Source organism: Sturnira hondurensis, unplaced genomic scaffold (genome assembly GCF_014824575.4).
Source record: "Sturnira hondurensis isolate 20B ecotype Veracruz unplaced genomic scaffold, ASM1482457v3 Scaffold0004068, whole genome shotgun sequence".
Classification (NCBI taxonomy): domain Eukaryota; kingdom Metazoa; phylum Chordata; class Mammalia; order Chiroptera; family Phyllostomidae; genus Sturnira; species Sturnira hondurensis.
Window position 1 is genome coordinate 2538542 of NW_028076699.1, and position 16302 is coordinate 2554843.

Consider the following 16302-nt stretch of genomic DNA (forward strand, 5'->3'; position numbering starts at 1 on the left):
GGTGCCTCATATTTGAGCCTCATTCACTCAGCAATTGGTTTCCTGTGTCCCTGAAACTCCTTCTAATTGTATCATGTCTATATAGGTCTTATTATTACACTAAAAAGATTGATGATTCTGGGAGGATAAGGAGAATAATTATGTATATAATCAGTCAACATGTTTCTTGTACTGACTGGGAATACGATTTCAACTGTTAAGGAGCTCACAGTCTGGGGAAGAAACTTATGGGTGAACCGAAAAGCCAGTGTAACACAACACCTGACAGGGACACTGTGGGACACTGAGGCGGGCAGGTGTTTCAGGGAAGATGCACTGATCGTTATCAGTCAGCCCCTCCAATCTGTGCTCCCGTCTGGGAGGCTGACCAATACGGACGCCATCTTTGAACCATCTCTTGAGCTCAGTGCACAGTGAGCTTGTTGGGTCCCTCCCAACTCAAGGCACAGCCCTGGCCTCTGGGGACACAGTTCTGAGCCAAACAAAGTTTATCCCCACCCTCAGGTTGGGGAGGTGGGTCATAGGTAGTCACAGGAGATGTGGGCACCGCTATGTAATTACTAATTGTTAAAAACACAATGAAGGAAGAGACTAGTGTGAGAAAATAATTGGGAGAAACATGATATTTGTGTTAAGAACTTAAGCAAACGAGATTAATTGAAGGAATAGAAGAAAATGTTGAGTCAAAATGAAGGAAAATTGAAGGAACTCAAGTTAATCTTTAATTTTTTTCTCATTTCATTATTCGCTTATCTTACTAATAATCCTTCTATGATTGAACAAATATTATTATCAAAGAGCCAAGATAATTCTCATCATACTTTGTTTTATTGGCCATTGATTAAGAGCATCTGTCTGCTTTGTATCCCTAACCTCCTCTAATACATGGGTTGAAATTTCTCTCTCTCTCTCTCTCTTTTCTTTTTCTTTTTTTGTTATGATCCAGAGCACTGTGAGCAGGACCGAGACTCTGGTTAACACTCAACACCTGGTTGGTGGATGGCTGAGTTTTGTGGGGAATAAAACAGTTGGTTGTAGATGGCACAGCCTGGTCTTAGGCCTGGGAGCTGGCAGGACAGAGCAGTCCATGTTGATTGGCGTTTTCTCTCAGCTGCAGGAAGTCACTATCCCACGGTATTGCGGGTGGTGGTAGGTGTTGCATGTGCCCCAGCCTGTGCCCAGAGGTCTTCAGCAAGCCTGGGTCTGCACTGCCCGCCCTGGACACGGGGGGCCTTCATTCTTGGGTGGGGGGTTGTTGCACTCTCTCCTCCTTTCCTGAGTGCCTGATGTGCACGCAGACCAGGAACTCCAGCAGCTCCAGTGACCCTCCGCCTTGGCTCCTGCACAGATCATTTCCCAGGGGAGAAGGAATTAGCATATGAGAAGCAGCTCGGACAGTATGAAGGGAGGACTACCTGTTACCCTGCAGTGGTCCGCAATCCCTCCATGGGGCAGTGCCTTGGTACAGCCAACCAAGACCTACGCTCTCCACCTAGCACTTAGTTTGAAACTCTGGATGGAGCGAGAAGAGGCCCCTGAGAGTCCATCTCATGACATTAGAGTCTGTGGTTCCACGGACGATGGAGAGCAGAGTGAGGCAGGGAGGCATGCCCCTCTGGAAGAAAAGACGCAGCCACCGGAGGGTGGGAGGAACAGGGAACACAGCCCCTCCCCCCCACCCTGTAAAAAGGATTGCTGGACTTTTGAATGAGGGCTTGCAAATCACAGCCCCTCAGACTCTGACAGTGGGGCCAGGCTGGGTGACAGGTTCTCCCTGCACAGAGCATCAGAACATGCACTGACCACGTGCCTCTGGAAACCCAGCTCATAAGACGCCCCCAGCCTGGGGCTGCTGCCTCTGCCGGGCGCCATGCCTGTGTGCAAGCTCATCTCCTCTCTCTCTCAGCCTGAGTTTTCAGCTCTGTGAAATGAAAAGGGGAGACTAATCCGGGAGGGTTTTATCAACATTATTATTTTTTCTTAATTTTTTTCTAAAATGAAATCTTGCATGGGCCCCAACACAGAAGTCAAATGAGAGTGGAACTGTTCTATTTGAAGCTGGGGTATCTATCAGGCTCACCCCAGTTCCCTGGGCAGACCCTAAACCCTCAGTGTCCTCAGATCCCAGTGTGAAAATCACTGGATTACATTATCTTCAAGTTCCTTCCAGCTCTGCAATTATACCCCCTGGTGGGGCAGCCGCAGCAGGTTCTCTGTCTCTGTTTCTCCCACCTCTGTGACTCAGAGGCAAAGGTTTGCTGGGAAAAGCCCTAGGGTCATGGGGTCTCCATTGTGGCTGACTTCTCAGCCTTGGGTGTTTTTTTTTCCAGATAGATCTCTGTCTGGTTGAAATACCAGTCTGATAGCCCCAAGGCCCCCTGATGTCCACAACCTATTTGGTACAAGGTCAGTGGAACACCATGAGCTTTCTACAACTGCCTGAATGTAACTGCAGGAGGAATGGTGCTGTGAGGAGCAGGACCCAGCCCTTTGTGCCCTGCCTCCACCCCCACAGCACTGGCATCATGCCCCCTTCTCCACTGCCCATTGTGTGTACATACGACTCAGCACGGACCATTGAAAAGGCATGACTAGGTAGTTCTCACTCCCCGTTCTGTGTCTATGCTGTGTGGACAGGGATCCAAGTAAGTCACTGGTTCTAAGGGACCTTGATGTACTATAATTACACTTACCCAGGCGGGCTCACATTTGTCCCTTTAAGCCAAGTCAGGCTGACAACTGTGAACGGGGACCTACCCTCCCTCCCCATTCCCCCAAATGGTAGTCAATGTAATCATCTCAGAATCTCTGCCTTCATTCCCCACATTTCCTGACTCTTAGGATGTGAATCAGTAGAATGGAGCAGTTAAGAGCTTGGATCCCAGCGTCTGACCACTTGGGTACAAATTCTAGCTCTGAAACGCCTCAGCTAGATGACATTGAGAAAGTTATCTCATCTCCCTCCTGCCCCGGTTTCCTCATCTGTAAAGTGGGGCGAATGTTGTATTTATCTCATAACATCCTTGGAATAAACAGTTCGTGCACATGAAGTGTCATGAGAGGGCTGGTACAGAATAAGAGTGCGGTGTTCTTTCTCCTCATTGACCTTTGGTCCCTCTGGGAGAGCTGCCTGGCCACTGGGACAAGTGGGGGCCAAGATCCCATCCACACTCTGCTTGAAAAGTCAAGAAATCCTTGGGCCTGGGAGCGGGGCAATATTGGCCCTGAGTGGTTGGTTTTCTTGGCTCCTTTCATTTCCCCAAAGGTACTGTCAGGCAGTACCTTTTCCCAGTTCACATGAGGAAACTCTATCAGGTTTGGCCATGGTAATTGGTCTGCCTGATTTTTGTTCTTGATATCCCTCTTCATAAAGACTCTGGAATTCACTTACCATTGTGACTCACCCCTCTCAGGATTTCTCCTACACCATAACAGGCAGCTTGTTGGGCTTCAATCTGTACACCTTCAACCATCACAGGAGTGATTTAAGCCCAGCACCAACCCACGACAGACCTCTACCAATGAAGCTCTCTCTTCCTCTTACTTATAGCATAGCCTGCCACACGTGTTGGCTAGTTTAACCCTCAGCACAACCTGTGACGAACGTGCTGACATTACCCCCACTTTACAGGGGTTCCCAGATGAACATTGGCAGCACTGGGTTTCAGAGGCCTGGTTGACCCCAGAGCTATGCTATCCTGCCTCCCGATGAGGAAATTATGACCCATCATCGCCTCATTTAAAACCCAGGCCCCATCTCAACTATCCTGTGCTTCAACAGTTTGTTTTATGGACTTAAGAGCAGAACCTTAGATACACCTACCCAGATTTTTTTAAAACCTTTCTCCATACACTGATTTGGTGGCCTCTGTTTTTGCCATTATTCTATGTACTATACAAGCAGTTTAGGAAGTTTAGGGATGGGGTTACGTATAGAGATTCCTGAAGCTCAAAGAAAACTTAAATGAGAAAGGCGAACCCCAGAAACAAGAAGTGATGAAGTCTCACAGTACGTGAGGGATATAGTTGGGATTCACGTCGGGTCTCCAGACTCCTTCCTCTGTAAAGGAGACGGACTCTTAGCCCGTGTTTGAGAACCACCTTCCCTGGTATCAGTGGGCTCATGCTGCAGCTATAAATGCCTACATCTTACTGGCCCACCTTGTTTATCGTCATAACTCCTTGCACTGGAATGGCCACTACTTAACCCTTATCGTGAGTTGAACTGTGCCTCCTCAGAAGATATGTGCAAGTTCAAACCCCCATCACCTGTGAACGTGACTTTACTTGGAAATAGGGACTTAGCAGATTAAATCGTGTTAAAATGAATTATTGCAGAATTAGGGCGGGCCCTGATGTAATGACTAGTGTTCTTATAAGGAGCAAAAACAGGGGTGAGGAGTGGAAAACACCATGTGAAGACAGGCAAAGACTGGTTCCTCTCCAAGCTGAAGAACGCCAGGCATCACCAACAACCGCCAGAGACCGGGAGAGAGGCATGGGGCAGATTCTCCCTCAGAGCCTCCGGGAGACGGAGGCTCCAGCACGTAGACCTGGATTTCGGGCTTCTAACTTCCAGAAGAGTGAAGCAGTAAATTCCTGTTGCTCTAAGCCACTGAGCTGAAGACAACTTGTTGTGGCAGCTCTGGGAAACTAAGGCATCCCTCCAAATTGAATTCTTGTTCTATTCACATACACGTTGGTAAGAAAAAACAGTCCTCATCTGAGAGGCGGTCTTAATGGCAGAGAGGAAGGGTGAGAACCATTAAGTGTGGGGTCAGCCATAGAGCTCAGTGTGTGGGGTCTCAGAGTAGTGAGCAAGAGGGCATAGGACAGAGAGAATGGGAACCCCAACGCCCTTTCTGCGCTGGCCTCTCTGAGCTGGGCCAGGCTGGAACCCCAGTGAGGACGCGGGAGCCTTACTCTTTTCTTCCATTTGCTCACAGGCAGGGCCCTTGCGACCCAGGGGACACTGACACTTGCAGCTGGTGCCCTCGAGGATGGGCACCCCGTTGTTGAAGCAGGGCCCACAGCGGCAGGGGTTGAATTCCAACAGGTACTGATCCAAGGCCCGTTGCAGGTTCCGGCGTTTGGTCTCCAGGGCCCCCAGGGTCGTGTGCCGCAGCAGCTCATGGACAGGCTTCGTCTGTGGGCACAGAGAGAACAGAGGGTCCCTCCCTAGGCTCTGTGCAGTTTCCCAGCGCCCAGGAACTGGCCATCGAGTTCCTCAAAGGCCTGGTACAAGACAGGCACAGAGCCTGACACCTACTTCATCCCACTCTTGATCCCCCCAGCCACTCTAGGAAGCAGGAACTAAATCAGGCCCAGCCCCCAGATGAAGAAGTGCAGGCTCAGGAGTGTTTGAGTGACCAGCTCAGGTCAAACAATTCAGTGAAAGAGTCACTTTGGACCTGGGCACCATCAACTGAAATCTGTGGTCCCCCAAGCTCAGAGTAAGAGAGAGCTCAAAAGCCATTTGTATCAACTCATCTGCCCTCTCCAGGCACTTTTAGAAATCAGGAAGGGTGTAAAAGTTTTGTAAAAAGGTTTATAAAAGGGTGTCGAAGGGTGTGTGCATGTGTGTGTGTGTGTGTGCGTTGACTGTCAACCTTCAACACAGGAATGAACAGAGTCCTTGATAGGTACTTATGTTGTCATTGCTAAGCACATCCCTTAATGGTATCAGGGTGGTGACGTGTACGGGGAAGGGTCGGCATCATTTACATTTGAGGCAGCCCATTCCAGGCATGACTGTAGTTGGCCAGGGTTTCTCACCCTTGGCACTACTGAATTTCCAGCTGAACACATTGTTGTTATAATTCCTGTGCATCGCAGGATGTTTAGCAGCATCTCTGGCTTTACCTACTAGATGCCAGTAGCACATTCCAGCTGTGAAAACCACAACTGTCTCCGGACATTGCCAAGGATCCCCTGGCGGACACAATCAGCCCGTCTGGGTTGGGGAGTTGGATGTAGCAGAGACAATGGATGCTGAAGGCAGGAAATCTGGCTTTGAACCCCACCTCTACTGCTTCCAGCTGTGTGAGCTCCATCACATTACACATGGGGCCTCTCTTCCTCATCCATGATGTAAGAAAAAGAGCCCTACCTTCCACCTTTATTGTGAGGATGACAGTCGATGGATGTCTCATAGTAAAAGCCAAATGAATGCTGCTCAGCTCCTAGCTTTGTGGCCTAGGATGCTTAACTGCCCCTCTCGAAACCTGAGCCTCATTATCTACAGAATGGAAATAATAACTCATTTCCTAGAACTCTTAGGAAGATTTAAAGAAGTAATGAATGTGAGATACCACTGCAAAGGGAAGAACAATATAAAATGAAGCACCATTTTTATTAGTTAGATATGATGGTAGTAAAAAAGTATCTGTTTTTAGAATTGCATGTATGTATGGTTACCTTCAGCATGCTTAATAATGCTGGATATTTTAACATGCAATCAGAAAATGAAAGCTCTTTTCCAGTTGCCTCATTTTATAGGACAGTCACCTGAGGCCCTAAGAGGGAGTCCTTTGCCAAGGTCATTGAGAAATTCGGGGAGAGGACTGAGTTGCCTGGAGCAATCTGACTTCTCTAGAATCAAAGTCAGTGGATGGTAATCTCAGTAGCCTTGAATGGGTTCCTGGAAATGTGTACAGAAAGACCTGTGGCAAACAGACCTTGGCCTGTGGTCAGGGGCTGTGGCTGAGGTCATCGACTGGTCACGTCAAGACTGGCTGGGCCTGCAGCCAAGGGAAGAACACAACTCCCTGGAAATTCAGGGAGTATGGCCCCATTGATAAGAAGTCAGTGCAGAATGGGCAGCCCTGTGGCCATGGTTAAGGTGGCTCTTAGTTCCAGGAAAAGCCCGGGACCACTGGGCAACTTCCCTTTGACCTTCCAGCAAAGCTTAGCACTCCATCTCACATCTCTCACTGCTCCCGCCTAGAACCCTCCGTAGGAGGAAAGGGAGCGCTCCTTAGCGCAGCGGGGGACTTAAACTAAATGGTGGGAGAGTAGAGGAGAAGAACCTTAGAGAGTTAGTGCTTGAAAAGATACTGGCAATGGTCTTGTTCCCAATTTACAGATGAGAAAATAGATTCAGAGAAGGCAAGTAGTGTGATATGGCAACACAAAATAACCTAACATAATATAACAATATGTAACATAACACAACATCGGAACGTCACGTCCCATGACATGATGGCTACGTTCACTCCGAGTACCTAACCATAAGTAAGTACTGCTACGTTCTGGGGATGTGCAAGCCAATAACTGTTTCCGCTCTGATCTTCAGGTCCCCTTGTCTGTGCTCTCTCTCCCCTTTGACTCACCCTTCATACCTCTGGGGGCCTTCTCTTTTTAAAGCGCAGCTCTAGCTGTGTCATTCCCTGGCTCTGGAACCAGCAGCAGCGTAATGTATGGAGTGCAGACCATTCAGGGGGCAACGTGGGTTGTGGGTGTGGGTGTTACAGTCTGTCACACGTGGCTCCAGTGGGCTTGGCCGTTTACCAGACAGGAGCCTCGGCCAGCCCACTTACCCTCCGTGAACCTGTTTCCACAACCGACATTTCCTAAGTACCCCCTTCTCTCTCCCTAACCTTGTGGCATAGCGTTCTATTATCCCCACGTGACAGAGCGAGAAAATGGGACTCGGAAAATTAAGTAACTTGTCAAAGGTTACACATCCAAAGTTGCCAAGCCATGAACCAAACTATATCTTTCTCACCCCAAACCCAGACTTTCTTCCCTAAAAGGTAGCATTTAGTCTTCAAATCAGGAATGAGTCTTTCCTCTGGAAGGTGTGCTCAAGGCAGGTGCAAATTTCACCTCTTGCTCGTGGAAGTTTATGTATCACTCCTGATATCAGTTCTGTGGGTTTTGCCCAAATCACTAACAGCTTGATGATACACGTTTTCAGACCCCGTGTGAATTACAGGTATATGAAAACGGTCCCTTTCTTATTGGAGAAGAAATAAAATCAGGTTAATTCATTGGACCTCTCTCTTCATAGAGAGCAGGGTATTATAATAGGCTTTTAGGTTTAACTATTGGTGTATATTTTAAGAAGAGGAATGTATCTACACCTGGAATTTTAATTATATATATAACATTGGCGAGGATGAGGAGAACATTGGAAGGAAAACAATAGTATTTTATTTAAAAGCCCCCAATATAATTCTCTTTTAATGGATTACTCTTGCATATGACTAGAAGTAGTTTGACAACTGGTAGAACCATTACTTATTTCCAGTATGAATGCTATTTACTCCCTTTGTGAGGTGAGGGATTTAAGGCAGGGTTTCCCAATGCCAGCACTATTGTCATTTGGGGACAGATATTTGTTTGTGGTGGAGACTGTCCTTTGCCTCGTGGGACGTTTGGCAACATCCCTGGCCCCTACCCACTAGATGCCAGTAATACACTCCCAGTTGCGACAACCATAAATGTCTTCAGACGTTACTAAATTTCCCCATGGGAGCAAAATTGCCCCCGGTGGCTGATAACTGTGGCTTTAAGGAAGGTGCTACGATAGAGGGAAATGAGAAGTGGATATGAAACCTGGAGGCCTGAGATGCAGGCACTACTACCTATGAGCTCTGTGATCGTAAACAAATCAGTTGAGTATGTGGAGCCCATTTCCTAACCTTCCCAGTGGGGTAGTCGTGTCCTTGCCAGGGCTCTGCTGTGGTGAAGACAGAGGATCACTGAGAGCAGGGCGGCAAACTGCAGTTACAGTTCGGGACCGCACTCACCCCATCGCTTGTTTTCCTATGGACTTTGAGCTCAGAATGGTTTTCATGTTTTTTATTTTATTTTTTAAGTATATTTTTATTTTATATTTTAGAAGGCTGTAAAAAAGAAGAAGAAGAAATAAAACTGGTATAACAGAAATTGTACGTGGCCCACAAGGCCTGAAATATTTACTGTCTGCTCCTTTACAAGAAAAAAGTTTGCCAACCTCCAATTTAACAGACTTTTTAAAAAGTCTTGTATGTACAAATAAAAATGATTGTTTTTGAAATGTCACCCGAGCCTGAAGAAACCCCGGGACTGTGAGTGTAAAAGTAGGACACTGACCAGATGTTACATTTCTGAGCCCAGCTCCCCTACAACCTGGGTCTGAAGTCACATAGAGCCAGGCGTGGGGAGGGCCACCAGCTCGGTGTGCCGTTAACATTTAATCTTGTTCTTTGATGGGCTCATAATAAGAAATATGAAAGGATCTGGTCTGTTTCACTTTCATTCCTCACGGACGTAGAGTTTCTTCAACTGCGAAAAGACTTACCTCAAAATCAATAACAGCAGGACTGTACTTCAGTGACCTCCCCCAGGAACGATACGAAATGGTGCTCCAGTTGTGAGCTAAGCCGAAGCCCCAGCCAGGGTTGCCACCTCGCACCCGAGAAATGACATCTTCCACAGCAAAGCTATTTTTGTTGGGCTCTAACAAGAGGATAAAGGCATTAGCTAATTTCCCAAAAAGCCAAAGGATGGGTATGCAAGCATCACTAATGAGATTTGGGACAACGTTTATGCGCTTTTCTAAGAGTTGCCTTTCGTTCTTTTACCTTGCTTGGTTAACTAAGAGGACAAAGGAGAATAGGACAAATACTTAGAAACAGGCTCAGACTCTGGATTAAAGCAGACAATGGGAGGACCACCCAGCCCAACGCTGAGGAGAGAGAGAGTATGATAATCCATACCCTCGTAGATGATAAGTCATTCATTCATTTATTCAATCACATGTCAAGTGTTTACTCAGTTCCTGCCATATGCCAAATAGGTCCAATTAAACAGTGAAGGTCTCTATAGGGCACAGTAGTGGGGCAGAGAAAGGCAAAGTCAGATCTCCAGGAGGATGGGAGATGGGCTGGGAAGAAAAGCAAGTTTCCTAGAAAAGTGAATGAGTCTCTGCAGGGAAATGGAGAGAGCTGGGAAGGGCATCAGAGAGAAGAAATCACTTGACTTAAGGCCCTGAGACATGAGNTGGGCTCTAACAAGAGGATAAATGCATTAGCTAATTTCCCAAAAAGCTAAAGGATGGGTATGCAAGCATCACTAATGAGATTTGGGACAACGTTTATGCGCTTTTCTAAGAGTTGCCTTTCGTTCTTTTACCTTGCTTGGTTAACTAAGAAGACAAAGGAGAATAGGACAAATACTTAGAAACAGGCTCAGACTCTGGATTAAAGCAGACAATGGGAGGACCACCCAGCCCAGCGCCGAGGAGAGAGAGTATGATAATCCATACCCTCGTAGATGATAAGTCATTCATTCATTTATTCAATCACATGTCAAGTGTTTACTCAGTGCCTGCCATATGCCAAATAGGTCCAATTAAACAGTGAAGGTCTCTATAGGGCACAGTAGTGGGGCAGAGAAAGGCAAAGTCAGATCTCCAGGAGGATGGGAGATGGGCTGGGAAGAAAAGCAAGTTTCCTAGAAAAGTGAATGAGTCTCTGCAGGGAAATGGAGAGAGCTGGGAAGGGCATCAGAGAGAAGAAATCACTTGACTTAAGGCCCTGAGACATGAGTAGCCTAATGCAATGGGAATCATTGGAACCTGTTTTCTCTGTACCTCACCCACTACACTAGAACCCGTTCCACCACTCCTGCTTTCTCCATTGTCTCCCACCTAAAAAAACACTCAATGCATGTGCAATGAATGAATGAATACATGGGCACACATGTTCTCAGGAAATATCACAGACTATTCCTGTATAATCTTTCTCTAGTATTTATTCTTTCAGCTTAAAGTTGGTAACCAAATTCTTCCCTCTCAGGGACTTCTTCCCTCTCTTTGGACTGTATCCTGATGGGCCTTTATCTCAATAGTCAATTTTCCAGGTTCTGTCTACACATTTCTTTCATCTTAGGTCTTACTTAGACCTTTATCTAGTGCTTAAAATCTAAGCGCATGCACCATACAAAATCAGATATTTCTAAGGTGATCGCAACCCACAGTTGATTCAAAAATAGAGCCAACACAGGTCATTGGCTTGCTGTATTTATCAGCTCTGCAGTCGGACCATCAACTGAAATGAATCTACTGGGGACGTGAGGGGGTGGAATCGTTTTCATGTCCTGCGTGTGCATCCCCGGAAAAGTCTGGCCTTTCTTTTCAGGAGTCTTTTAACTAAATACTTACCAGAAAAACCACCTCCATGTTTTTTACACCGTTCTCCTGATAAACCTCCTCCAACGTCTAGGCTCTGTGAAAACAGATAAGAAATGCCCAGAGCCGCTCCAAAGCACGTCTGGATATCTGCGAAGGTAACATCTGCAGCAGGGAGACAGAAAACAAAAGTGCGGAGGTGCTAAAATGCTGCTCACAGGACACCACCAGCTCACAGTAGCAAAAGCTGCTTTGGTTTTGGAGTCTCAGACATCTCGGTTGAAATCCCAGTTCTTTAGCCCAATTTCAATGTTCTCTTCTGTGTGGTCCTGGCCCAAATAATTCTTGAAATGAGAAGGAATATGTATGGCACATACCAGTTGCTGAAAAACGTTAGTTCCGTTTCCTTTGCACATTCTTTCTCCCTTGGGCCTCCCTGGGGCAGTGGTTTTCATTCATCTCCATATACCCCTGAGCTCAGCACAGTGCCTGGCCCACTTTCACTCTGCAGTGTTGCACATGTTGCCCCTTCCTCCCTCCCTTTCACCATCTTTCCAAAGTCTCCTCAAGCTCCAATTCAAAGGTCATTTACTCCATGGAGCATTTGGGGATTAGATCAGAATCATTTCCTCTTTCTTCAGAGCTACCAACGTGCTTTATTTGCACCTGAATGATCACAGTTCCTTTGGCCTATGATCTTTTTCACCCTGCAGAGACCAGAGAGCTGTGAGAAGGTGGAGGTCTCCCCAAGGGGAGTCTGCCTGCCTTCCAACGTCAGGAGAACTGGGAGTCCCACTTTAGCAGTCTCTGTATTTGCCCCACTGAGGAACCTGAATTTTGCAGATGAGGAACAGAATTCGAAAGCAGTAAAGTCATTTTGCCTTCGCCCCACAGCCTGTAGGTGAACAGAGCCGGGTCTCCATCCCTTGGTCTGCCCTGCAAGATAAGGCTAGAAAAACAGATTCGAGCAAGACACCAACCATTGCTGCAGAGTCCAAGTCTTTCTGCAGCTACGGTCTTCTGAAGATTGTGAATTGGAGTTTGTGCTTTTGAAATATCGTTACTTTTCATTAATTGCAACTATATAATAATTATTATGAGTTATTATATTATTCTGGCAACCACAAAGGAAAAGTCATTTAGGGCTATAACTCCATTGAGTTGAGGATTAGACTGAATATTTTCAAGGGAGCGTTCGGCAACAAATTTTACCTGCCTGCATCCCGAGTAAACTGCACACTCTATATGAGTTCAAGGACTTTTATCTAGCTCACCACTCTCTTGTCAGCAGAGCAGTGCAATGTTTGCCACGGAGGAGTGCAGTAACTATTTTCAGAATAATGGTTGGCTTAGGAAACAAAAGAGAGAGTAAGTGAATACCATGAGTCCTTTGGTAAGGGCTTCTGATGGGAAGAATCTTAGAAGTCAGAAATCCTGAATTGAAATCTCAGTCACTCAGATTAGAGGATAAAAATTGTGAATCTATTATATATATATATATATATATATATATATATATATATATATATATATATAATTGAATACCATTCAGCCTTAAAAAATTAAGAGATCCTGCCATTTACAGATTTACAGCAACCTGGATGAACCTGGAGGGCATTATGCTAATCAAAATATCAGGACACAAAAAGAAAAAGATAGTATGACCTCATTTCAATGTGGCATCCTAAACAGTCATGTATGTAGAAGCAGAGAGCAGAACAGTGGTCACCAGGAACCGGGAGGTAGAAAGGGGGTGTTGCTGGTCAAAGGGAAGAAAGTTGCAGCTCTGCGGACTGAAAATGTGCAGATTGCTAATTGGTGGACAGCCTGAGGACTACAGTTAACCATGTTGTATTGAGTTCTGGAAATCTGCAGAGAGAATAGTCTTCAGGTGGTCTCTCATACGCACAAAAAGGGTAACTACCTGAAAAAATAGGTAAATTATTAGCTTGACTATAGTAATCATTTCCCTTTGCATATCAAATCATCATGTTGTATATCTTAAATACATACAAATTTTAGTTCTTTTTAAAAAAAAGTAACACAGAACAGAACAAAATCCCCATCACGCACACCCCGTATGAGCTTAGAGCCCATGACCTCCCTGGGCCTCAGTTTCCCCTGTGCGCAGAGAGGCAGTTGTACTGGTTCATCTCCAAGGCCCCCGTCAGCCACAGCCCTCTGTGACTCTGTGCACACCAGTCTCTGAACAGCCCCGCGCGGAAAGTGCCTGGGAGGAGTGGTGTTCTAAGCAGCAGCACTCGGCACTAGGCAGAGGGCTTCTTCTACCATTTCTGTTCAAGCACTTTTAATTTTTAATGCATTCCTAATTGGGGAAGAGTTAGCATATTTAATTGTTTTGATTAAAAAATGCTTCAACAGTGGTAAACAAAAGTGGATGAAAGGAATTCACGGGCAGAAGCCAGATTAATTACTTAGGTGAGCGGTGGAGTGCTGCCGAATTACAGTGACAGGACCGGCTGATTAATGGGGCTTGAGGATACCTGTGGAGGGGCGATGCCTGTGAGGGTGTGCTGACAGCCCGCCACGGGCTGCTGGGCGAAGAGACTCCCAGCAGCTTGATCTGAAAGGCACAATCGGACTGCAAAGAATTACCTTCCGGGGACCCCGGAGTAGGGTAGCCATCAGAAAGGGTGGGTCTGTGACTTATTCATACGGTGTGAGAGCTAAAAACGTCCTTAGACATCTAGTCCACACGTGTCATTTTTTGTTGTGATGCCCTATGTTCAGAAAGATTAATTATCTTGTGTAAGGCCATACAGCTAAAAAAAAAATCGTGGGCCTGAGGTGCAAACTCAAGTCTGTCTTGCCTGGAAGCTTGTGGTATTTTCACTAATTCCAGTGAGTGCATCAGCCTAAAGAATTCTGCAGTCAGACAAAAAAATTTAATAAGAACCTACTATGCACCGACCCAGCACACTGTATGCTGGACAATGTGAGTACAGTGAGAACAAAATTAATGTGAAAATGGTGCAAATCCGAGTAAGATCCTAGCCTGGAGAAGCCAGCAGGTGGGACCATATATTAAACGAGGGCTAAGTTATACCCAAGAGTTGCTGTTTCAGTGTACCAGGGTGAGAAGAGGAGTCACTCCAGCAGCCACGGGGAGGCCAAACCAGAGCTCTCCACAGAGCACCCATGCATGGGAAGCCACGACCAGTGAACTGGGCCAGGAGAGCCCCAGTGTGGTTCCAAAATCTAAGACACAGCCAGAGAGGGAAGCCAGGAGCAGAGGAGGCAGAGTGGGGAGAGAGCAGAGAATGATCTGGAGCAACTGTGCAGCACTTGTACGGATGGGTGTGTGGCAGGGTAGACTGACCACAGTCACAGAACCGGGCAAGGCTCTGTCATGGCTCTGCCCCGGTCTCATCAGGCTGGACACCTTAGATGTTGCCTTTGGATCGGATCACGCTGGCATTTGCTTTGGCTTTTGAATGCAGTGAAATCTGGAGTTGATGATTCCCACACCTGGCTGCACATTGAGATTATCTGAGTGCTCATTAAAAATACAGGTTCCTGGGCCCCACTTCTACCGAAGCTGATTCTACTTCTGAGTAATCAGCCATCTGGTTTTTAATATGATTTATCACAGGTGATTCCTATGCAGAGCACCTGGGACCAGATTTTGAGTACCCTGGCCCTACAGAGAAGCTGCGGAGGCCTGCTGCAGAGCTCTGACCTCTGCTGGTCTCAGCCAAAGCCTGTGCCAATGCCTTCGATATGGACTTAGCAGCCAGGCTTATTGCATCTTACCCAGAAGAAGAAACAAGGAAAAGCTAAGGATAGTTCAGATAAAGAATCAGGACGTGAAAAGCCCTCAGAAGGATGGATGGATGGACAGACCAAGCATAGCAAAATGAGATTCAGTGGGGAAAGCTGTAACATCCTACTCTGGCGGGAAAATACAAGTGCTTGAGCTAAGTAAAGAACAGTCACTGCTTAGCAGGAGAACAAGACGAAGGACCCTAGTTTTAGAGAACTTCCAGCTCCATCGGGGAATGAAGCCAGCTGAAAATGACAATAAAGGAAAGGAGATAATCTCACTCTCTACATGGGTTAGGGAAATGCAGAGCCTGGTGAAAAGTTCTGGGAGCCACACTTTCAAAAGGAAATAAGAAAAAGGGCATTCGCTGGACATGACTCAGCCTTAAAACAAAGAGGGATGCACTTACCCATGCCACAACATGGCTGAGCCTTGTGGGCACTACGCTAAGTGAAATAAGCCAGTCACCAAAGGACAAAGCCCACATGATTCCACTAAAATGGGGTATGGGAAACAGTCAAACTCAGAGAGCCAGGGCTTGGGGAGGAGGTTGCAGGAGGGATTGCTAATTGACAGGCCTAAAGTTTAAATTATGCAAGATTAGTAAATTCCAACTAACAATAATGTAGTGTACACTTAACACTTTGTTAACAAATAAAAGGAGGGAGTGACTGGAGAAGAATAAACCCAAGGATAATGAGGACATGAAGGAATTCAAGGCCATTTCCTTTTGGGAATGTTGCAGGGGTTGCGAGATATGCCCATGAAAAGGGAGGAAGGATCTCTCTTTGAGGTCAATAGACCTGCATTCAACTCTGCAGAGAATTGTCTTGAAGAAAAGGAGTTAGGTTTGTTTGTGAGGTCACAAGGAAGAGAACAAGGGCGAGAAAGGTCAGAAGCTACAAGGAGATGGTTTAGGCTCCACATAAGGTAAATCGTCATGATGGTCAGGGGCCAAAGAGACATGAGTTGTTTCGTAAGACAGTGAGCAGCCTGTACCTGGAAGGTATCAAGCAGAAGTGGGCTGTTGGCCTTTGAGAGGCACAGTGGAAGTGTTTGAAGAATTGACCAGGGGTCTTTTGAAGTCTCCTCTAAAGCCAAGTGTCTGCAATTTTAAGAATACACCAGAACACCTGGAGAACCATTGAGATGACTTTGCTGAGTACTGAATGACTTCTTTCTGTGTGCCAGGCATCTGGAAGTGGAGGACTAAGGGGAGTCCTCACTCTGAGTGGGATTACAGCCAAGTGTGGAGCAGAAGACAGACAACTGCTGTACTGTGCGATGAGGACTCAGGAAGAAGGCAGCAGGGTGAGGAAAGCCTTCCTTGGGGATCAGAGGAAGGACACCAGGGTCAAGTCTGAAAGGATGGGTAGGGATTGGGCAAAGTGAGGAGGACACT

General features: G+C 46.5%; 1 protein-coding gene across 2 annotated transcripts in view; it reads right to left on the reverse strand.

The window, feature by feature from the left end:
- Positions 1 to 916: 916 nt before the first annotated feature.
- C8A (complement C8 alpha chain) overlaps positions 917 to 16302 on the reverse strand; it is a 58244-nt gene continuing 42858 nt past the window's right edge. For both annotated transcript variants that reach the window (XM_037043169.1, XM_037043168.1), the window contains exons 8-11: positions 11150 to 11281; positions 9287 to 9444; positions 4924 to 5146; positions 917 to 1340 (exon numbers count right to left, since the gene is read on the reverse strand). In XM_037043169.1, the coding sequence (XP_036899064.1) occupies positions 1189 to 1340; positions 4924 to 5146; positions 9287 to 9444; positions 11150 to 11281 (665 nt within the window). In that variant the 3' untranslated portion in view covers positions 917 to 1188. The remainder of the gene's footprint in view (positions 1341 to 4923; positions 5147 to 9286; positions 9445 to 11149; positions 11282 to 16302) is intronic.